The sequence below is a fragment of the Lutjanus erythropterus genome, chromosome 6 (assembly GCF_056507025.1).
Source record: "Lutjanus erythropterus isolate fLutEry1 chromosome 6, fLutEry1.hap2, whole genome shotgun sequence".
Lineage (NCBI taxonomy): Eukaryota > Metazoa > Chordata > Actinopteri > Lutjaniformes > Lutjanidae > Lutjanus > Lutjanus erythropterus.
Window position 1 is genome coordinate 26,873,125 of NC_139322.1, and position 25,204 is coordinate 26,898,328.

General features: G+C 38.8%; 1 protein-coding gene across 3 annotated transcripts in view; it reads left to right on the forward strand.

The window, feature by feature from the left end:
• The window catches only part of LOC146325422 (forkhead box protein J3-like), an 87,714-nt gene that overhangs the window by 46,928 nt on the left and 15,582 nt on the right, over nt 1-25,204 (forward strand). For 2 of the 3 annotated variants that reach the window (XM_084721443.1, XM_084721444.1), the window contains 5 exons: nt 1,769-1,852; nt 6,906-6,986; nt 10,610-10,711; nt 16,934-17,092; nt 24,117-24,336. In XM_084721443.1, the coding sequence (XP_084577569.1) occupies nt 1,769-1,852; nt 6,906-6,986; nt 10,610-10,711; nt 16,934-17,092; nt 24,117-24,336 (646 nt within the window). The remainder of the gene's footprint in view (nt 1-1,768; nt 1,853-6,905; nt 6,987-10,609; nt 10,712-16,933; nt 17,093-24,116; nt 24,337-25,204) is intronic. The other variant, XM_084721445.1, reaches the window with a different exon arrangement.

The window sequence follows — 25,204 nt, forward strand, 5'->3', positions numbered from 1 at the left end:
CCATTAGAGGCAGAGAAGCAGCCTCACAGAGGAGAGAGAGAGAAAAGGAGCTTACAGTAACAGTAGCAACAATAGGAGGAGATGCATCAGAAACAAATGGAAATGTTGTGGATGAAAGAGATGGATATTACACAAGTAAATAATGATGGATAATGGATGGACGCTGTAATGAACAGTATAATATGTTCAAGTCTAGCACAATAAAATAAGAGGAAAAATATGTGCAAAAGAGTAATGCCTGTCAAATCAAACTTGGAATAATGACAGCATAGATAAGTCATTATATACGCTAACAAAGTAAGAGTTATATAGTTTCCTTCTACAGATATCTGGGGCTTCATATTGAACACAATATCTCAAGAGAGAATTTCCCCAAATTTGGCACAAATATCCATTTGGACTTGAGGATTAATTAATTAGATTTTGGTGGTCAAAGCTGACTGTGGCCTCATGACTGTACCATTTTTGTTCACCGATACTCTCTTTAATTTCTTTAAACTTGGTACAAACATCCATTTCGACTTAAAAATGAACTGATTAGAATTTGGTGGTCAAAGGTCTGACCTAACAAGCATGGTTTTGGCCATAACTCAAGAATTTATATGCTAATTATGACAAACTTACTCATATATATCTAACAGGATAAAATGATGAGATGAGCGTTTTATGGTCAAAAGGTCAACTTCACTGTGACATCACAATGTTCAGCTCTCTATCAGTCCTCTGTACTCATCTGTAAAAACAGAAGTGAGCATGTTTCTCACTGGCAATTATTCACTGGAATCAGACATGTTGATATAATCCATTTTAAAAAATGCACTTAATACCTTTTATTAAATTCTTCCAAAGCTGTCATTACATATATATTATGAGTCTGGACAGACATGGATGTAAACTGTAACCATCAAGTTACTTATGCTATCCAGAAAGGGTCTCCATGTCTTGTTAAATGTTTTCAAGGAACAATAATCAGATTTTCTTCATTTGATGCACTGTCAAACCTCTTGAATCCATCTTTTAGTGTCGAGTTGAAATATATTTCCACTTAAAAAGAAAGAGACGTCGGGCCAGTAAAGTTGTGTAAGACAGAACCCTTTGCAGTGTTATGGGAAAGTTTGCTTCAGGTTGAATGACAAATATTGCCATGAATGGGTTAGGACTGATGATTATGTTGCAGGCATCTTGCAGAGTTTCAAATATTTTTGTCTGGGATAGGACAGCAAATGCATAAGAGTAGTGGCTGAGGTTACACCAATTACAGTTATGTCTAACATTAATGGATTTATCTACTTATCTTGTCCTGTTTAGTTTATCTACATATTTTAAAATGATGATTTTCTGTAGTACTACCCAACAGTACAATTAAACTCTCAAACTTAAATCAATAAAAGCCAGTATTTTAAATGTCTTTTAACATGCTGCAATAATTAAATCCTGCACAAAGGATCTTTCTAATGATGAGTACTGTCATGCTCGATACACAAGGTACATTTTTGTAGTTATTTTATAGGTAACACTGTTGAAAATTGAATTCAGTACTTTTACTTGTAATGGAATATATCCCCCCCTGTGGTGTTGCTATTTTTGTTTTAAGTGATTATTTGAGGACTTTTTTCACCACTGACTCTTATTAAAGAGAGATAAAAAAGAATATGAAAGTGTACCTGAACCTACAGAGCAATCAAAAGCACTGGAGAAACACACAAACAGAGCAGCTTCCATCAAACACCAGGCTTATCTCTTTGTTTTTATTGGGGTCACTCTGCAGGGTTCCTACTGGGCCATAGACACCAATCCTAAAGAAGACACAGTACCCAGCAGGCCAAAGAAGAGACCGCGCTCTGGAGAAAGGGTGAGTACCTTAAGTATACATTATAAATCCTCCTCTTAACAGTGGAGCTCATTCTTTTAAAAACATTAATGTGCTGGTGCAGCGCTCACTTAGTGTTATTCAACTGACATCTCTACAGACATCTTCAAAGTGAGTAAAGATTTAAAACTGCTGTCATGCAAGTTGTTTTGCTGCCACAAAACAATAATTTCACCTTCTTTTATTAGTTTACAAATAAAAATATTTAAGGAATAAATACTGTCTTTACACCAGTTCAAGTTCACTGTCATCAAAGTGGCAAAAGCCATGAAAATGCGCATTGTCTGAGGAAATGTTCATGATGTATCAGTGTGAGAAGGCACGTGAGCAGAAAAACAAGCTGCTCGATACACCCGAGATGCCACAGAAATGTTTGTGTGTGAACAGATTTCCAATCTCTTTCCTTTTTCCACGCTGTAATGATGCCAAGATATACCTGCAGGCAAACAAGGTGCCTTTAAAGCAGAAAACAAGTCTGCAGCCATGCTAGCAGCTCTGTTAGACTGTGCTTAAGCACAGTGGTGCTTTGGGCTAAATGCTGACGTACAGTAAACATGATACCAATGACATGCTAACATGCTTACGTGAACGAGGTAAAATGTCTAAGACTGACGTAGATGGAAGGGAATGTCATTAGGGGTTTTTTTCCATTAGGATCAAGAATCACCAGAGGCCCCACCATGTGATAACATCACGATACTTCAGTCACGAAAGAGTGTTATTGCGATTTTAAACATTTTTTGATATGCTGAGTATGCGACAACATATATCGTGATATATTGCAATTTATTACCTTTCAACTGTGCGTAATGTCCCCAAGGGAAAACTTTGTTAACATATAACATCTAACAACATTTATTGAATGAGATAACGTTTTCAGTCTGTTCATCTCATTTCAATCATTTTTACTGAAGCAAAAGACACAACGCTGTCATAAAAACCTACCTATCCCGCTGACCGTGCTTTTTGCTGATCTCACCACAAAAGAACTCGGAACCATCTACTAAAAAATCTACCAAAAAGTTTAATTCGCATTTGCAGTCCAATAATTAATGTAATTAAAGATAGATACTTTGTGTCACATACAATACTGCCATGCAGATATTCAAGGATTTAAGGTCATTTATCATCATTATCTAACACAGAGTTGTACTGCATTGCAATTGTAGTTCCTTCATAATACAAGCAAAATACAACATATATACAAATAATTAATTGAATTCAGAATGTTATAGGGTGAAACAAATTAAATACATATATAGATTTACACATATACATCAAGGAGATAATTGTGTAGTGCATTTTTAGTCATGTGAAAACACAGTCCTCCTACCCTCGTCCTGCTGGAGTGTTTAATGCTGCGTCCGGTCAGCGTGGAGTGAGAGTCAGGTGTAACAGTCCAATCCACGATGCTGTGGAGCAGGTGTCTCGGTGTGGACACAGTAATCTCTGGTTTCCCGTTGATTTGCCAGAGTCCCATAATGCAGTACCGTGCTGTACTGATTTTTAGTTTCCCCCCACCTATAAGAGCCATGCCGCTAGCATGGCAAAAAAAAAAGCACTCGGCAGAGCAGTGTAACAGCAGAGGAGACTCAACACTTCAAAACATAAGCAGTTTAACAAATAGTTGATTCTCTGTTGTGTAATTTTTAGCAGTGCTATAAATTGTAACCAGTGGCACACAGGGTGGGCCAACAGTGCCTGATGAGACCAATGACTGTAAATAAAATGGAGCTCTGAGAAGCCAAAGCATCTCAATCGGCCCCGGTATGTGGCTGCAGTACAGGTCGTAAACCCAGCCCCCTCCACTGAAATGAAGAGGACATAACCCATTATAAAACATCAAAGTGTTCATTTTTCTCATCAGTTCAGTCAGTCAACTAGTTATTTGATGTTATAAAAATGGGGTTTTTATGCCATAATTGACAGCCGAGCTCTGCTCGTTATTGAGTCACCCGTCTCTCTGGACGGGAACTCACTACCGCGCCTTCAACGTTCATCACTGCTCCGCAGACTCTGGCTCCAAATGACACCACAAGCGCAAGATGGCAGCGCTTGTGTCCAGGATATTTTGGCTTCAATTTTGTACATTGGGAGGAAGTGGAGTTGTGTCATCCATCTTCATTTACTGTCATTGGTTGACACGTTATTCATATTTGTTTTTCCAGAGGCACGTGGTGCATCTGCATCACAGGTGAGAATGGTCTGCGATTATTATGGGCTACATTAGTGATAACAAGTGAAAAGCCAAGAACATCTGGTGACAGGGGAAAAGATGGGTGATTTATCACTTTTACAAAAGATCATCTTTCCTGACTCTGTGTTTCATGCACTGAAATTGTGCATATTTTTGTAGAGGAACATTTATTCCACAGCTCCATGGTCAAATACCTGTTTGACAGTTCTAACAATAAATGTCCTTACAGACAGAATGAAATGCACAGGTTATTGCTTGCTGTAAGAGTTTTTCCTCCTGCATGTTCTGCTTGTTGAAGAGTCTTTATCAGTCTAATTGTGTATAGCAGGACAAACATCTTTGTTGAGCTTTGAATAGGATATGTTTGTGTAATTATTACTTTGTGAAAGAACAAAAATAGCAAAGACCTCAACATCATCATGGACATTTTTCCTTGACTGGGTTGAACAGACAGGATCATCCTTGACACCAGACTTTCTTTGTGCCATTTGATTGACATTGAGTGAGTTATTACTGGACTGGAGGATGCTAGAAAACATGTCAGTACATGCACATATACCATTTTCTCTCTACCGTGTGCTCTTAGAGAACCAGACCTTATAGTCTCATGAACAAGGCTGTAATAGATCAGGAAGGATTGACTCACATGTTAATACATGTTAAGTTTACAGTTTTCAAGATGTGACAGAAACAGCAGGAACAGCAATGGAATAGACGTGAGAACTCACAAGTGTGGATGAAAATTGGTTTGGGGGAATTGATTGACAGCGGGCGAGGCTATAAATATATGTAACCTTGCGTCAACCTGGCAGAATGCGGCTGGTGTTCAGTCATCAACCTGAGGATCTGAATACAAAAACAGTGAGCTCCATGATGTATTGCAGGTCCTGTATCACCTCCGTCTGCCTACATCTCTGCTGTTTATTAGCACACTCATAACTCATGTTGGTTTAAAGACTGAAGTTTCAGTAGTAGCTCCAAACCAAACTATCAGATTCATTATTTAACTTCAGAACATTCATCACATTCAACAGATGAAATTCTCTTTTGATGATCACCTCAGTTCAACCATTAGCTCTGCTCCATGCTTGACTATAGTATACATACTTAGGAATGGGAATTGATTGAAAAGATTTTATTGATACTAATGCCATTATTGATTCTAATTCTGTGGTTGGATTATTCATTAATTCTCTTATTGACTCCTGTTTAATTTTCTCTTTGGAAAAGTGGCCTTTGCTATTTGTATAGCATTAATTTTTATTTAGGGTTTTCTTAGCCAAAGAAAAAAATCTGCTAAGCCTGTCTGCGTGGCACTAATGATATTATGACATGATACTATGGTCATTTTTACCCTCTGTAACGGACATGCTGCGTGGAAAGCAGTGGCACTTGTGTACAGTGTTAAGTACATGGCAGTCCTCAGTTTAAGCCTATATTGCTTAGAAAGGTATTTCAGCATATTACTGGTGTTACTTGCTTGAAACAGACATTTCAACCGCCCCTGCTGTCGTCTTTCTTCATGAAATGAAGCCACACCTTGGACCATTTCTTCCTCTCCATACTGGAGAGTAAGTTTCCAGCAGCGTAGAGGCACAAGTTTGATGTCATTGTTTTGCAACATGCATCTGTCAGAAAAACATAGATAAAAGGAATAGATAAGCTTAGAGGCATATGATTCAGATGGATCTAAAAATGTGGATCAAGTTCTCAGTTGGAACTGGTTGTCAATTCCCTCTTGAACGAACAAAAAGTAATTCTAGGAAAGAAAATTTTTTTTTATTGCTAATTGTAGTCAAATAAAGCAATGAATTCCTCAGTGTGTGACATATTGACCAAGAAAACTGACTTCTCCTGCTTGCAGAGCCATGTAGCAGTGTCTATATGTACCAGAATGCATTGCATGCAAGCTTCTGATGTCCATGTTGCTATGTTATCACCACCCTAGCCTATAGCTGTTACTTTTTTGGCCAGAACATTGCATTAAATGACAAAAAGCACACTACTTGGCTGTCCAGGGGTGGAGACTAGAAATCTAAGCTCAAATAGCCTGAACACCAACATCACTGTGACATCACTGGATGCAGGAAGACCAACAGATTTTGCAGCAGGAGAATGTTGCTTTCTCCATCTATGTACCACACAGTGAGTAATATAAGGCTTAAATTGACTACATTCACCATCAACGCTGACTGGACGTCCACATTAAAAGCAGTGAATTTTCCTGTTTGGGATGCTGCTGTAGCAGCCAGCAGCACACCAACACTTTGATGGAATCAAGTTCCTCTGAAAAATATTAAAGATGTAGAGTTGACATGAGCGCATGACCTGCAGACAATACCACTGATATAAGTGGAATATAAAAACTGTAATTCAGTATTGATACCTTATCAACATCCGGTATCAACATCAGGCTTCAGATATCATGACAACTCTTCCTTCAGCCAAGGTTGAGCAACCAATTAGTGAGATCAGCTGGCATCTTGTGGACCGAGCAGAAGACCTGCTGGGTCGAAACGCCATCAGTAAAGCCTTTTTCACAAGGGAGCTTTAAATCCAGTATGCAGGTATATAGATACTGTTTTTTATTGCACACTGTGGATCTTTGTAACCAGCAACTGACCCACTGAGGTTTATATCAATGTACACCTGACTGTGTCTGTTGTTACATTAAAGAAAACCTGCAGAGTCGTTCTCAACTGGTCATCTCCCTTCTCTTCTCATCCTGTGTCTCTGTCACTGTTTGTGAGTCTTGATCATTATCTCTCTGTGCGTCTGTTTGTCTGCCACTCTTTCCTCCTGTCTGTCTCTCCCTCTCTGCCTGTATCGCTGCTTTAGCCTCCTCATCTCCAGGGAACTCAGGCAGGCGTGGAGCTGCAAAGTGCACAATCACAGTTGCTCATTGGAGGAAGAATTGAGGTAAAAGAGAGAAAGCAGGGGGGGATAAAGATGGGGGGAAAACAGAAAGAAGTGTGAAAGAAAGGATGCGGAAAAAAAGAGAGAAAAAGACATCAAGGTGGAAAGAGCAGAGAGGGAAAAGTCAAGCTGCAAGGAGAAGGAGGGAAAAAAGTAAGAGGAGTATGAGGGAGAGGAGGGAGGAGGGGGAGGATTCTAGGCTTGTGTTCCAGTTAATTACCACAGAGGGCCCCGGGGCTGCCGTTAGACATATTTTCTTCACCAATTTTTTTTTATTACAAACATTAATTAATTCAGAGCCTTGTCATCTCGTCTTACATGGATGGGCCCTTCGACCCCTTTCCTTACGCCTCACTTGCACCGCTGGCAGACACACTGTGGGCTGTCACATGGGCTGAGGAGAAACAGGGAGGTTTTAAGTGCTAAGATTTATAGCAGCGTTACCGTCGGAGGAAAAAAAAAAAAGGTGGGCTAAATACGTCGTAGTGTTTTCATTGGGGGTTTTATGTTGCGACACAGTCAAAGTCTTTAAAGTCTCCTGATGACAGCGGCTGTGCAAATGAAAAGATTTGAAGTTGGCAGCGAGGCTAAACGTCAGTTGCATAAATGCATTGTGTAAATGTGTAGACAGGCAGTGTACACTCAATTTAGTACCTGCATCTCCCGTGCCCTGAGTGTAATCACTCTCTTTCATTTCCTGTATGCCACTCTGTCTGCCTGCCTGTCTGTCTGTCTGTCACCACTCAATTATCTCTCCACCTATTCTTGCTTTTCTCTTCCTCACTCCTCTCTTCACCTCTTCTTTTTAAGTGCCTCCACCAGGGAACCGACAACCCGTTTCACTGGGAGTTTATCATAAATTAAAGATTGCATTGTTACCGACCAATCCTCTTACTGTAAGCAGTTTGGGAAGGCAGGCAAGCTGTCTTGAACCCTGAAAGGAGTCAGACAAGGAAAAAAAAATATTGTCCTCATTTTTTATTTTTTATTTTGTCACTTTGCAGGCATCAATTTAGCCCTCATCGATCTCTGAATAGTTGCTCATATCCTCACTCTCAGTTAACCCTACTTTAGCTCTTTGTGAGGACGGCAGAAAATGAACCGCTGCTGAATACATTTTCGACACTTGAATAATGCATGAGGACGGCTTGATTTATCTTATCAAGTGCAAGTGATGTGTCCACTTTTCAGGCTGTTTAAGTGTCCGGCAATTTAAATGAAGTGTGCCTCAACTAGTTCACATAGTTGGAGCTCAGGGGCATGGTGATGATTCAGGAGGCTCAGTACAGAATCATGAACTTGCAGCGTGCAGAAATTTCTCATAACCTTCGTCACATTTCATTTCCTTCCTCATTTTCGTTGTGACTCTCCTCTGCATATTTCCAATCACTGCAGAGCACATTTGAAATACTTCTGCATTAATTAATAGCCACAACTTAACAGTTACTTTTGGAAAAAGTACTTTTACACCTATTTAAATATCCAGTGTGTAAGATTCACAGGGATCTCTTGGCAGATTATGACAGAAATGGAATATAATATTCATAAGAATGTTTTCACTATATGCATGATCAGATGAAAATAAGAATTGTTATGTTTTTGTTACCTTACAATGAGCCATTTAAATCTAAAGAGGGCCTGGGTCCCATTTTACAGAGTCAGCCATGTTTTTACAGTAACCCAGAAGAGACACACTGTAATGAACTAGATACAGCACGCAAAGATGGCACCCATTCAGTTCAATGAGAGCTGCTCGCCTGGCACATAAGCTAAAAACTAGCTTTTCGGGCTTAATTGTTGGATATATGGCCCACTGAATATGTGCAGTAGTGTTTCCCCTGCAGCCTCTGCCCGTTCCCTCTCGGCCCATAGACTTTACATTATGATGACCTCACAGATTTTTAAATTGCTTTTCTTGGCTCTAGGAAAGTTTTACAAATATAAAACCTCCATGGGTCAAAGAATCAAGAAGCCAAGGAAAGCAATTTAAAAATCTGTGACGTCATCATAGTGTAAAGTCTAAGGCCGAGAGGGAACTTACGGCAGGGGGCAACAGAATAAACACTACTGCACACATTCAGCGGGCTGAATGACCAGGAAGTAAACTCTCGGACTGAATGGGCACCATCTTTGCATGCTGTATCTAGTTCATTTATTTATTTTAACTTTAATATTTATTGGATTTTTGCTTGAACATACAACCACATTTTTTTATATAATAAATAATAAAATAATAAAACATCCATGTTATCCAAGCGAAGTGTCTGTTGTTTAAGAAGGGCATATACAAGTCCATTATCTTGGGGTTTATGTATCAGTCAAAGTCCATGTACATTTTTCACTGTATCATAAATCGGCCATTTTATCAATTTATGAATAAAAACATTTTCTATCAGTCTGAGAAAATAAGTCATTTTTCCATGGTGTAAATCTCTCTTATAGTTTCTAACCAATGATCATTAGTTGGAGGATCTGTCTTGTACCAATTTCTTATCGCCTTCTTACTTGTTAGCAATAATATCTTGATTAACTGTCTCATTATGTATCTACTTCATTACAATACATCTATGGTGCAGATTTAGTAATGCCCCTCACTGCAGGATGGGTCATAAACCGTTCTGGCATATAAGTGATGTATAGAGCAAAACAGATGCGATAAAAAACATTTAAACATAGATTTTGACTTCATGGGGACTTTAAATGCCACAACCAGTGACACAGTCTGACCCCTCTGTGATTGACATAATTGTCATTAGTTTTTATTGCATGGCCTTGTTCATTTATTAATGAAAGATTATTAACTCAGTAGATTTGGATTAGGTTTATATCAAGTAAGGTTGTGTATTCATTGTGCTCCACAGTGATTTTTATTTGTCTTTTATTGTTCACCACATTCAGCTCCTCAGGAAACAGCAAAAGTGGTCTCTGCTGCTTCATTATTTTTATCATGTTTTCTGTAAATTTCATTAATCTCCTTGGGGTGCAACAATTCACTGATTTAAATCAATCTACTGAGCTCATTGCCTGAGATGCTGCAGTATCAATAGGTTACAAAAACAGCTTGAATTTGGCCACACATCACAATGGAATAAACAAAATCTGCTCTTAGTCAGAAAAGACACCCAAATAATGAAATATCTTGATTTTTTGTAGGAAGTTGAAAGCTAAAATAAAATGACTTACCATGCAGAATTTGAATGTTCTATGTTTATGATTTTTTTAATTGAATTAGACGCCTTTGCATTAACACACTGTAAGCTTAACTGTAAACATGGAGCATCATAGTCAAGCAAACATTTTGACTTATCACAGCTCTCACTAATAACATAAATAAGACAAATTCATTGTTAAAGTGTTCTAGCAAGACATGACAGTGTGACAGTGAGTCAGCATGTACAAAACCATGACATGAAACTGAAGCAGCTAAATGGAATTCAGCCATCATTTGTTGCTTTTGGCTTTTAGCGTTTTTGTCAAAATGTCTGTCATGAAAATGGCCTGTTGCTGGTGATGTTGCTGGAGGCTCAGATTATTTTGGTGTCTTCATTATTTATTTGGTGAGCTGATAAATAAAATAGCGGATCCCTCCATCCTCATTCTCACTCCTCTGTCCTCTTTACTTTCAGGCGTCAACTCCTTACAGCCTGGAGTCAGAGTCCCTGAGAATGGACTGCATCATGTCAGGAGGGGCGTCCCCGACTCTGGCCATCAATGCTGTAACCAACAAGGTACGACACCAGATACTCACCTATCAGGGTTCGGTTTCATCAGTTCACCAGTTGTTAGTTATAACAATGCGAAATACAAAAACAGAGCAGGTATGAAAGGTTAATTCTAGCAGCCATGTCTCTCAGAGTGTAATGTATGCCTGTTGTTTCCTCTTATCTGATACTCCATTCTGTTAGAGGTGAGAAGGTAATTCCCCGACTGATTGCATCAACTGAGGTGGGAAAAACACAGTAAAGTGTTTGGCTGCTTATGAGCACCAGAAACTTTTAGTTGGACATAATTAACCAAGTAATGTTACTGTGTTCTTACGCTGATAGACTTAGCATCTCGCTTAAAAGTCTAACAAAACTAGTATTTGCTTACTTTTGACATTAGAGCTGCAATTAATAGTCGATAAATCAATTGGTTGTCAACTATTATCGATTTGAGTCATTTTTTTAAGAAATAAATGTCCGAATTCTTTGATTTCAGCCTCTCAAATATTCTGGCTTCTTAATTCCTCTGTGTCAGTAAACTGAATATCTTTGAGTTGTGGACAAAACAAGACATTTGAGGATGTCACCTTGGACTTTAGGAAACACTGATCAACCAAAAATAATACAGGAGGAAATACAGTCGCTACTTGTAGTTGAACACTGGGTAAGTCTCACAGAATTTTTTATAATTGAGTCCACTGGCGAAATATGATCAGTGGTTTATTGTTTGCTTTATAGAGTAGTAACAATGAGCTATTCACATGTTGAGCTAAGTACATATATGAGTTCAGGGATCAGCATAGATGCTAATATTAGCTAAGTAACTGATTAAAGCAAGGAGGGAACCTGTGGGAAAAAAAATGTTATTGTTTTCTCTACCATAACCCCAAAATATAACTTCAAAAAATAAAAATATTCAAAGAGAATCCAACCCGGTGTCAGGTGTTTAGAATCATCATATAGAAATAATCTTCTCACTGATGGTCTTGTTTACTTATATAGATCATGTAGAGGCATCAGTATTAAACTGAAACGGTTTCATAAGCAATTGAAAAACGTCTCGTAATAGGTTTATATATTTTTTAATGAACAGTCAATAATTATTTTAAAAGTTATGACTGAATCTGAGCCAAGTCTTTCAGCCGGTCAGAGCATCAAAACAGATACATATCTAATGACACAGCCTTAACATTCTCCTCAGTCATGTTGACAGGAGTGGTTGACTTAAATCGACCAACTCCCATTAAGCAGGAGATTCTGATGAGTCACATTATATTTCAGGATCCACTAGTATTACGTACAGAACTTTTAAATAGTTGAAAAACCCTGAGAAAGATTCTACTTAGTGTTCATTTAGATCTAATAAATATTCATGTCTAAATGACGTGTAATGATGATTTTTGACAAATGAATCAGTCAAGACGATGCAGTCATCTGTACTTGCAGCTGAGAGGAATGTGTTGAACTTTGTCGAGGCTATAATTAATACTGACTGGATATAACTCGACTGAAAACTGCGGCAGAAGGAGTCTCTGTTCTTCTCTTTCACCGTCAGAGGTCTGGACTGTTTTACAGCTCCTCACGTTCACACACAACCTGTGCAATGGCACACAGACACACACACACACACACACACACACACACACACACACACACTTATGCTGACTAGAAAGCTGAACTGGGTGTGACTGTCTGTATAAGGGTCAGAGATCAAGCGACGACTGGGACCTCTGACGCCTGTCTGATCTGGCAAACACACACACACACACGCACACACAGAATGATGATGTGTGGTACGTGACCCTTTCGTCTGACCCCAACCAAAGAGAAAATTTGTCCCACAGCAGCAGCTCACATAACTGTTAAGTGTTTGGTCTGGACGTGATGTGAAGGTCTGGACTTGACAGCTTATTCCAGTTTTCCATTCTGTGCTTTTCACAGATCTTGACTCATACTTCCCAGAAATTGTCAATATGAAACACTTTTATCACAGATTTCAACACTTCAACTGTCATTTGAAAAATATGCATTTTTTTTCACCAGCATTCTACTGTACTCATGGATTAAATTACTTAAAAACTAATTTAATTTCAATTCCATCAATTTATACAATCATTTTCAGAATTTTTAAGATGTTTTTCTAGATATTTTTACAGCAATATATGGCTTATAGGCAACCAACAATAAAACTTAAAGTGCTGATTTTGAAATAAAACAAAGGAATAGATTAAAAAAAAAAAAAAAGCTGAACAAAAAATACTAAACTACTTAAAAAGTAGTAAATAAAAAAAGAAAGAAGGTAAAGGTCAGGGAGGGAGTTGTGTATGTGTGTGTGTATGTAGTGGCATGAGTGTGTGTGTATATGCATCAAGAGGTAAGTCAGGTAGGGACGACAAAGATACGTGTACGTATGCTGCAGAATGTGTAGGCGGATTTGAATCACTTCACTATGTTAGTATGGCGATGGCAGGGCTCCATCTTTTAATAGATATTTCTTTTTAGAGTCTCAAAGACAAGTATCTGTTCCACCTGGTAAATGTCCCATGCCTTCTCAGTCCACATGTTACAGGCCGGGGGTCAGGTTTTAACCACTTAATTGTGATGCATTTAATTGCCGCTGTTGTCGATATATGTAAAAGGTATGTTTTTGCTCTTCCATCGTTGCCCTCCGGTGTTAGACCCAATAGTACTATCCTCAATTCTTTAGTAAGATTTTGATGAAATACTATTATGAGAAAATCGAAAAACTCTTCCTAAAATGTTTAGTGCATGTCCAACATATTTGTTACACAATTTCTGAAACATTTATTTGAGTACATTGAGCCCATTTTAGCCACAGTTTCTGGTGTCCGAAAAAATCTCATCATCACCTTCCATTTGAATTCCCTCCATGTATTTGAGTTGGTTATGAAATGTGCTTGAGTTACATTTTGGACACCATTTGTCCTGTGGTAGGTCCGTACCCACTTCAGTGTCCCAACTTTCTTCCCCCCATTTCTCCTTGGTTGGAGTGGGCTCCAAAACTTTCTATTCTAAAATTCTACTTCTTATGTTTTGTTAAAAAAAACCAAAAAACCTTAATTGTAAATATCTAAAGAAGTCGGTTTCAGGAAGCATGAATTCCTAACTGTTCACATAATTTAAGGTTGCCATCCTTATGGAGTTGGTGTATATAAGTGAGGGTGTAGAATCATTTATATACTCACAGTAATTTTTATAACCAAGTATTTGCCATTCAACTGGTAAAAATATTATACTCCTTTATTATGAGAAGTTTCTGCTGTTCCCTGCTTCAAACCATTAGGTACTGTAGATTTTGACTGTTTGTCAGTCAGTGGGCAAATATCTTTTTGGGTTTGGGGCACTTGTGATAGCAATATGTCATTATCTATATAGACTTAAACATTTATGTCAACATTAATATTTAAACCTTTTTCAGGTGGAGACCCAAAAAAACAGAAATTCATTGTCTCCCCTGTACTCAAACTTACAGAAATACATTGCCATCTATATTTCTAAATATTGAGAAGAACACAACAAACCATAAATTTAAGACCACATGAAATATACTTATTTCATTATGAAAGTACATCACAGCAGTAATCAGATTGAGCTGTAATGTTATGTTTCTCACCATCTCATAACAAACTTGCATTGTGAATTTGTGCTGAAAAATGCATAAAACACGACTAACTTTCTTTTCTGCTGTCAAACTCTGTATCTTGAATGTCTCCTCTTTGCACAGGAAAAAATCTTTTGACTCGCTTAAATATGGTGAATGTTCGTTGTGTCTCCCAATTTGTTCATTTTTAAGTAAAAAAAAAATAGAATAGTGCAGTGGACTTTGTAATCACATCTCACTGTAACAGATTACAATTCCATTGTTTTGTACTTTTTTATTAGAAATTTGTATGAAATTCTTTGATTTTAGTGTATGAATTCCTGAGTTATGGTCAAAAACGTGTTTTGTGAGGTTACAGTGACCTTTGACCACCAAAATATAATCACGTCATCCTTGAGTCCAAGTGAATGTTTGTACCAAGAAATTCCTACCAAGTGTTCCTGAGATATGGATATGAAGTCACAGTGACCTTTGACCACCAAAATGTTATCAGTTAATCCTCAAGTCTAAGTGGACATTTATGTCAAGTTTGAGGAAATTCCCTGAAGGCATTCTTGAGATATTAGGTTCACAAGAATGTGATGACCCTGAAACATAATGCACGTGGCCACAGCTGTCACCAGTGTGGAGCCGTAAAGGCTGTTCGAGGTTTTTCAAGAATTCTGAATCACAGAGGTCCTTCGGCATACCGTCATGACGGCACACAAACTATTGGGCTGATCGATCCAACAGCATGAGGGGTTAGCTGCAGACAAACTCCAGGTGTGTTGGTCATGCACACACTCGTCAGCGATCACATGACCCCACGCAGGCTTATACCTGACGGAGATAAAATGGGTCTGTAACCCATTTGGGTCGTGACGCTGTATCAGGGAGAGGCTAGGCTAAAGAGTAATGTGTAGATTAAAAATTGAAATAATATGAAGATAATCTAACTAGTTGCTTTAGTTGCTCTTTAGTCCAGCTAACCGTTCTAATACAGTGAGTTAAGTTACTTACAACAGTAGTTACAACAGTCAGTACTGTCACATTTTGCACCATTAGAGTTTGCACATTGCTGCCACAAACACGATTGAGCAACTCTGTAAAAGTTAATCCAGTTTTATTAAATTCACAGACAAATTAGTCATAAAATGACACAAAATACAGAAAGAGTTGAACGTCATTAACAGTCAGTGAAATCAGCAACAAGCAATTATTGTTGCAAAATTTCCTGTTTCAGTTTGGTTTGTCTCACACACAGCAGGCAACAGAAAACTTTTACTCCTGAAAACACTAAAACTTGACTCATCTTTAGTCATCACTATTCATTTTTGATTTTTTTTTTATTATAAATGTTGTTTTTGAAGATTCAGGGTAGGGAGGGGAAGACCTTGATGATAATAATGCCAACGTCAATGATATCCACCCACGTGCAGACAGGTGGCGTCCTACAGGCACAGCAGTGCGTCACAGCCTCTTCAGTAACACATTTGCTTTACTCTGTTTGCATTGGAGGGTGGCTGCGCTTTTGAAAGACATCCCTATAATATGATACGAGAAAATTGAAATAACAGAAAATGTTTTGAGAAGGGTTGTTATAGTCAGCAGTACATTCAGATATTGTAATGTTTTTACTTGAATACCTTGCAACTGAAACTGTGCTAATTTAAAAAAGAAAAGGTTTCTGAAAGTGTTTGGTCGTTTTTTTTTTCTTTTTCTTGTTTAATGCACAGATGTACACCTCAAATGTCCTCGTAAACTGCGTAATCATTCACTTGTTACTACAGTAACACAGCATGGAGAATTACAGGTTCAATCAGATGTCTCCAAATCCACCCAAACAGTAAATTTTAACACTTAAAAAAAAAACTGATCTCTGAAAACACTTCTTTTTCCGCTACAAGATGTTCTACAGGATAGAGTACTGCCCCAGAGAGCCTTTACTGTTGTCTCACCCGAAGGCTATGATTTCACATTTGTCTATACAATTAAATGTAGCCTGGAGGTAATGCTGGCGCTGTGCTTCACAAGTACTGACAGTCAAACAAAACAAGAGAAACGCGATTCAACATAATCCTGAGGCATTTTCTTTTAAAAGCTTTGTGATCTGTCACCCCGAGACAATATACAGTACACTTCCTCTGAAGCGAGACTTGTGTCTTCATTCTCAGAGACGATAAAGTCATGTCTGCAGTTACCCAGCGGTTTGTGGGTCCAGACGTTTAATCAAAATCATCATTCGTTTAAGAGTCTGTGCTTTTTTTGCAGCAGCAGGACCAATTTGCATAGACCAGCACTTAAATTTCAATTTTTCCTCATGAGTTGTCTCGTAAGTTAATGGTGCATGGGTAACTTCTTGAGGTGGGCAGTGTTCACTTTAGCCTTGATATGAATGGGCAAATGGATAAAATGAGGGAGAGCAGCTAAATGGGCAATGAGGAACAATAAAACCATGAATCACTGCCTTTGAAGGAGTTTATACGGTGCATTGCTTCAAATTTTGGCCCTGTGTAATTGCCTTTATTGTCACATTAACATGGATGTGTGTGTGTGTGTGTGTGTGTGTGTGTGTGTGTGTGTGTGTGTGTGTGTGTGTGTGTGTGTGTGTGTGTGTGTGTGTGCGTGTGTGTGTGTGTGTGTAGGTAGCACTGTACAACCCGGAGGCTGAAGGCAGTGAGAGCCCTGGGAGTCTGGGCGGCAGCCTGAGCAACAGTCTGTCAGAGCAGAGTTTGGCGTCCGTCAACCTCAACAACCTGAACACCGCCGTCAGCAGCGGCAGCAATGTGCACAGCTACACACCAGTAAGACCTCCTCTTTATTTTCGATGACAGTCTAATGATCACTGTGGGAAAACTTCTCTTTTCTTATGTCTGTCTGCACAAGGACAACAGCTGACCCGACGCAGATCAGCTGCAGAACAGAGTCGGTCTTGTTCTCTTCAGCTGGGACAGTGCCACTTTTCTTCTGCTTTTTTTAAAATCTTGAACTGGCCATTTTTAAACCACCAGCAATCAAACTAAAAGTGATTTTTTTATGATATGCTCTGTGCTCACTTGATTCTGACATAATCTGGATGATTCAGTCACCCATCCAGACGCTCTCAGTCGGTACAGAAGGTGTCTGCTGCACCCTTAGCAGACTGAGGAGGTGGTAACCAGCTAACGATATATACGCTGGATCTACAGTACACTGCTCAAACTCCCATTTTCTGTTTGATGTTCACACTCTGCAAGCACATATATTGTCAGTGGTCTTCTGCAGAGCACATTCAGTGTGCTTAGATTTAGACAAACTCAAAGGAAAAACCTATGAAATAAAGTCAAACTGGTTGTTGCCTTGAAAATTTGAATTTTTCCAACTTTCGTATTCTCAGTTTCAAAAGTTGCAAAATGATGAATGAAAGGATGCATTATAGTGATAAATTACTTTAAGCAGTAATAAAGTTATATAATGTGTCACTAATAGGATTTCGGTCATTTTGAGATATTGGGGGCCAATAAGTGTGTGATACTGTAGTGAAATACAGATGGTGTCATAAACTCTATGTTCTGAATAGACACATTACAAACACTAACAAAATATTTGTTTTGGAATATAAAGTATAACAGGAAACTTAACAAACTTTCCAGCCTAGCACTATGGGCATGATGGGAAATGTGGGGTGCTGCTACATAACCACATGCTTACCTGTAAATTGTTGAAAAAAAAGGTACTTCAAACGTAAATAAATGCTTCAGGTTGCGGTCACACAGCTGAGACGTGAGTCTGCATGGAGTAGTCTAGACTCGGGATGGACGGGAATGACTTAAAAGTCTTTTTATCTTAAGTGTTGCAATAGAGGAACATTTGCGTGGATACCACTATAAAACAATATTACCAGAGGTGGCATGAGTACACACATTTTGTATTTAAGTGGTAGAATTGATATTTGTGCAAAAGAAGAAGTACTGATTTAACTTCTTTACTTTTTAAAAGTGAAAAAGAACAGACTCTGAAAAGGCTCTGAAGGCTCTTCACTGCAGTCGAGTCTCCCTCTCTCGTCTGTTTCATCTTGTTACATCTGTCGGGCGTTATAAGCACCGATGGATACACGAAGGAATTATCTTTTCTGTGTTATTGTCTTGTCCAGTGAATTCGGTCTTGATGTTGAGAGGGATGCGCACAATGGCATAAACTAAAATTAAATAAGTCCCCTCAAATGCATTAAAACTAAAGTAACAAGCCTATCTTTAAAATGCAAGAAGCAGAAAGTAGATATTTGTGTTAAAATGTAGGATGTAAAAGTAAAAAGTTATCAGAAAATGAATACTCAAGTAAAGTACAGGTACCTGAAAACTACTTAAGTACAGTAATGTAAAATATTTGTACTTCCCACCTCTGAATATTACCCTCTTATATTTTATAATGCCTTGATCTATTATTTGTATTTTGGTGATAGTAATGTAAAATTAGTGTGAGGCATTGCTCTACTCAGATGGTAATAATGTAAAGTAACTTCTTACTTTTTGAAAGTAACAAGTAATATGTAATGCATTACATTTTGAAAGTAACTTGCCTACCATTGTACATATGCATTATTCTGTGTGGTATTATTAGAGTTGGCAGGCAGCACCAACAGACATTCGTATGATTAATTAGCCTTAAAAAAATACAATTCTGTTGTGCTCATTTATTTAATAATTAAAAATTGTTGTTAAAAAACCCCATTGTATTGCTCCTGTGTTACTCTGACATGCTCAGTCAAACAAGCTGTCAAAAGGGCAATTTCAGTCAGTGTTTCCCAAAGAGAGAATTTATTTGGACTCCTCAAACAAATCAAATTGCCCCTATCCATAAAGATTTTTGTATTTATCATTTCTCCTTTTCAGATGTGTGGAAATGCAATTGAAAGTGCAGATTGATTGAAAACTCTGTTGCTTGTTGTTGAATGTTGCATTCATATGCACTGATTATTTAGCTTGTGAATTGAATTTTGTTTTGCAGCCGACTATCAATACTGTCTGCAACGACTCACACCCCTCGGGGTCGACCGGCACAAATAAATTCTAAACCCATGGGAAATGCTGGTATGCTTTGATAGAAGCAGAAAAATAAAACAGCAGGAAACATCAGCGTCATCTCTTTTTGTGTCGACAGCTCACCTTTATCGTCTCTGGTGCATATAAATGATGCCTGACCACCCCTGTATTAACAGATTTGAGACAAAATTGTATACAATTACAAGCAGATTAATTTGGTTAGCCGGTAATTAAACACTTAGACTGCGGTGTCTCTGTGCAATTTACCACAAAAACACACACAGTGTGAATTTTATTTAAATCAAGGCCATCCCATGTCGTCTGCTGTTACGGTGCCTACGGTCTTGGCCGGTGTAAGGTACATCCAGACTTGGCAGGCTGCAGATGAACTGAGACATATTTGGCCAAATTTTACGCTGCCTGTTTGAATGATTCCTCATCCTTTATAAATCAAGGTCCTTTGGCTATTTGAATTGATTAGACTCAACCAGTGAGATGATAAGTTGCCTTTTTATGAAGGAGGGATTTGATTGGCACCCTCCTGTCAGGAACCAAACTGTCCCATGCTGAGTGATTTAGATTTGGAACACATATTTAATAGAAACAAAAAACAGTTTATCACCAGTTGATCAAATGCAGAAAATGTGACTAGAGCATGATTCCTTGACATAACTCAAGCATTTAGCAAAAATAATAGCAATGACCTGACCTCTGTTTTTACGTGAACTGGCAGCTGGGCCATTTTGTGACCAACTGTCCATCATACCAGCAGCAATGTCTGTCAACATGTGATGACAACGTTATTATGTTGGTAGTCAGTATTCATGGGTCAGACCACACCCATTTTTGAACTCTGCCTTCATTTTGATCTAAACTGCACACCTGTAAAGTATTGTGACTGTATCTCACACAGTGACTTTCACTGCCTTGACGCTTTCAGGGATGTGCACAACAACTAAATGATGAGAACAGAATAGAATAGAATAGAATATCTTTATTGTCATTGTAACATGTACAATGATATTAAAATGCCAAACCAGTCAGTGCATCTTTCAAGTCATATAAAACTATAAAGGAGCATAAAAAATATCTAAAATAAATCGGTAGCTGAAATAAATATTGTTATAATAAATAAGATAAAAAAAATTCATCTATTCATTCATTGTCTGTAACCGCTTATCCTTGACGGGTCATGGGGGGCTGGAGCCTATCCCAGCTGACATTGGGTGAGAGGCAGGGTTCACGCTGGACAAGTCGCCAGTTCATCACAGGGCTGATACATAGAGACAGACAACCACTCACACTCACACCTATGAACAATTTAGATTCACCAATTAACCTATTATGCTGCATGTCTTTGAAAGAGACAAACTCCCCAGCGCCCCAGCCGGCTGGGGGGAAATCGAACTCAGGACCTTCTTGCTGTGAGGCAGCAGTGCTAACCACTGCGCCACCGTGTCACCTCATAGAACATTTAATGAGACGCTGTCATGTTTTCTAAGATAATGTGCAATGTTCAGAATACATGGTGCAAAGACTCTGGCAACATTTATAATCAGATTTGGTTACTAAAGAGGCAGTAGATACCGATTAATAACTTGTGCTCAAGTAGGAGTGTTTTGGTTTCTATTACTTTTAGCCTAGTCATATAGTATAAATAAACATTTCTGTGTAATTGACAGGGAATTAGTTGCCAGGAACATCTCTAGACACTAAATCTGTCCACAGACTGACATAAAAACAACAGGAACAGTACAGACTCACAGGGTGGAAACAATATCAACCATGTTCTTGCAGCTGGTAATCAATGCTCTACATTAATTGCCCCTATTTCTGGATTTCTTTGCCTAAAATGCTTAAATTGCAGCATGCTCTGACAATGTATGTGTGTATATATATACATATATATATATATATATATATATATATATATATATATATATATATATATGTATATCCAAAGATGCCGTGACACATATAAACACTATACCACCCGTAATCATTAAGCATTTATGTTTAATGTGTGTTTGAAACATCATTTCTTAATGCTGTTCTTGAAGAAGCAGCGTGAGCTTTGGTAAAATCTAAAGTGCAGTTGCCATGACATTCACTGAGCACATTCATGCTCTCCAGAGAATGAACCATGGACACTCTTCACATCTTGTAATTTAAATATATTCATGCTCTTGGGGAATAGTAGAAAAAGTAGAAAGGTGTGTCAAATGTTGCTTTTGTATACAATTTTATTGAATCTTCTTTATGCTATTCATTCTGTTATATGTTATAATGCTGCAACAGCTTGATTTTCCCATTGTTGTCATTAAAATCCCATTCAGTCTAATCTAATTATGTGGACTTTCGATAGACTTGTAGTGCATTTGACATGTTTGTCAAAGTGTTTGCGTCTATGCCTTATAAACCAAATATAATACAATTTTAAAGGCCAGTCTCGCTCCGAAAACATTTGGTCCAAAATTACAGGAGCAGTGAAAAATCCCAACTCTTCATTATTTTTCCCTTGTAACAGCTGCTCACCTTTTTACCATCAATCACTTTTCCCCACTCACCTCCCACCTGCATTAGCAAAGGTCAGTGCAATCTCATCTCGTTAACCTCTCATTTCTAGAGGCCATCTTTTGTTTTCCTCCTCCCTGCACCGCCTCCCCTCCTCCTCACCCTCCTCCTCCTCCACCATCGCCTCAGACCTCATCTGTGGTCTAGTCCAGTGGGATCAGGGTTAGTTCTGCCTCATTACCTGGCGCAGGTGATACCCTCCTAACTGACAGTGATTACTGGTGGCATCACTGGCAGAGATCTCAAAGACACCCAGAGAAGTTGATGGAAAAGCTGCCATTACTGGGTGGAGGTAGATGTGTGGGGGATGTGTCGTGCTAAGTTGGCTTATATTTGCGGAGGCACACTGATCACAGCATATTGCTCGTGTTTGCTGGGTGGATGGTGGTGAGGAAGATGACAGCTGGGATGAGACGATAGATGGTGAAGGAAGACAGGCTGCATTTACAATGTGAGAGACAAATCTGAAGTATTTTGTTTTTGTGTTTTTATATGAAAGAAAAGTAGTGCCAGAATATTTTTTCTCTTTAATTGCATGAAATTGAATTTGGTATGATCATCACAGTGAAGGACTGAATTTTTAAAAAAAATATATTTGTAGAAAGAATTAATATGAAATTTAAATTTGTTAGTAAATTGGAAAATAAATTAAGTTTCTTGACACTGAATGTGGTTATTATTGAATTTGACTTTTTACCTATTTGACAGTGTAGCTCTCCAAATTGAAATTCAGGTTTCTCAATTTAGATTCAGGTGCTGGTAACACTTTGTTTCATTGTGCATTGACTGACGGGTAGCAGCCCACTCCAAAACTTGTATTAGTGGGCCCACAGTCTGTGCTACGGCCAACACGACCCTGCTGTTTGTTCTCTATCAGTGAAGTAGGGTTTTTTTGTTGTTTTTTTTAGCTTCATCTGGTTCCTCATTGTAAACACTGGCTCACAATACTGCTGTTGGCATCTACAGGAAATAATGAGTGTGTAGTAATTAAAATTACACTAGTTACCTTTAAAACTGTGCCTCAGTAACTACGTTTATAGGCACAAAATATTCTGGGTTTTTTTCCTTATTCCAAAACAGACAATATTCCTACTAAGGTGTTTACATGATTCATGAGAATTAATATTCCCCTTTACATGCAGCCATGCATCCCCTGTTTAACATAATGACATATGACATATTTTGTATGATATCCAAAGCATATCCAAAAAGCTGTTGACCTCATGTTATAGTCACATGTTCCACATACTCTCCAATCCTTCTATAATATATATTTCCTTGGCCCATCTTTAACACACGGCAGTCCATAGAAACATTTGGCGCTCATTCTGTCTACATACACGAATGCTAAAATCTGCACAAACACTGCTGCCTCGATCTGCTAGTTTGTCTGTATTATTGTGTGACTTCAGTGAATTTGAACACAAACAAGTTAACTCATCAAGGTTGCAGCAGACCAGCAACTCTGATTTCAGACTTGGTGTTTGGTTGGTTTAGACAGAGCGATATTTGGCTCAAATAACAGCGGTTTCTTGCTGGAAAAGAGCAGAATAAAATCCAAAATAGAGTTTACACTTGAGCATTTGTATAGGTGGTTAAAATACATTTTGCTGCTGACTCTGTCCACAGCAGTACATTGATTAGCGGTAGCCGTCAGCTTCTCCAAACTAGGACACCATCTACTACAGCTAATATCTTCATCGACGCTGACTAGGAATAAGTACCTCAGCTGCTACACCACTATCTGCTTTCAGCATTTTAACTACTTCCAACTCCACAACATCTGTGCAATTTTTAACCTGCAATTTTTAACTTGCTTTTTTTCTAGAATAAAGCAAAATTAAACTCTAAAACTTTTTAGTTATAACTCAATTTTAAAAATGCAGTTACTGCTGTTTGTCTTTGGAAAAAATGCCCAGAACAAACAAACCAAACACTGGCTCTAGAGAAGGACTTTTAAATTTTGCAGCCACCGCAGGTTCCCCTACACACTTGGAAGGGGAGGGTGAGACAAGGTTTGCAATCTGAAAGCTCAGTGCTAGATGCTACCTAATCCTACGCACTGGTCCTTTGACCGCCTCATGTTTTTCGTCATTCTGACAGCAGCTACAGTGTGAATTCAGTTTTTAATGCATTTCTCTGAAAACAATACCTCCATTGATTCCCTGTTTGTCTTTTTATACCTCTCACAGTCTGTCTGTCTGCTGTCTCTTCCTCTCTGTCTGTCTTGAAGGTGAGTAGCCACTCAGAGCCTTCCTCCCAGTCCCTGAGCCTCCAGCAGCCCGCCCAGCAGCAGCCTCCGCCACCTCCACCTCCTCCCCCACAGCCCCAGTATGGTTTGCCCGTCCCGGAGTCGCGGGACAAGCAGCTCTGTTTCTCGGACTTTGAAGACCTCAGCGCATCTTTCCGCAGTCTTTACAAATGCGTCTTCGAGCAGTCCTTCTCACAGCAAGGTGGGTGTTGACCCTCAGTTTGTATGTGCGTCAGTGTGTATCTGCTCTTGTGTGCCTGTGCAACATCTTAATTGACACATGTGTTCACAGAGAAAAAACCGTGTTAAACCTCTATGTCAGGCTTCATGCACATAATTAACTGTCAAGCTTAAGCTCCTAATGAAATGGAAATAATTTAACATGGCTTTCATAGCAGTAAAAGCATTCCAGTATTAACCTCCACCACACACTACTCCTACTCTATTGTATTTTAATAAACAAAACAATCTGTTGTTCCGCATATCTGCATTTTACGGCTCGCTCAGTCAAATGAGTAAAGGCAATTAAGAGGAAGAATTCAACAGAAGGAGAAAAAAACCTCACAAACACATCTGCAGTCGAGCAGAGCAAAGGGCTCTGCAGCTTTGATAGCAGCTAATTAGATTGGTTCTAAAGTTTGTGTAGCATCTTGCTAATTGCTTCCCGAAGCTTTCAGGTCACCAGGCCTCCTCCCTCTTGGACCCCCCACCATCTCACCATCCTCATATCACCTTCCCTCTGCTGCTTTCTTCTCCCCGTACACTTCCACATGTGTACGTTCTATAGCCGAGGAGGTTGACGCGCTCCGTTGAGCTCTACAACTGCTGCCTGGATTCACCTCCTGACAAGGTCCCCTTCAGTCTATGGTCAGGGGTGCACACGCAGAGAAGATGAGACAATGAGAATACTAGTTGGGGGAGAAAAAAATATATGACACGGAGACCTAGAAAGAAAATGAAGAAGAAAATGGATTTAGCAGATCCTTGAAAGGGCCCCTTAAGTGCGAGGCTTAGCAGGAAACAGTGTCAGCAGTCATTGTATTTGAGAGTTTGAGTCACAGTGACTCAGC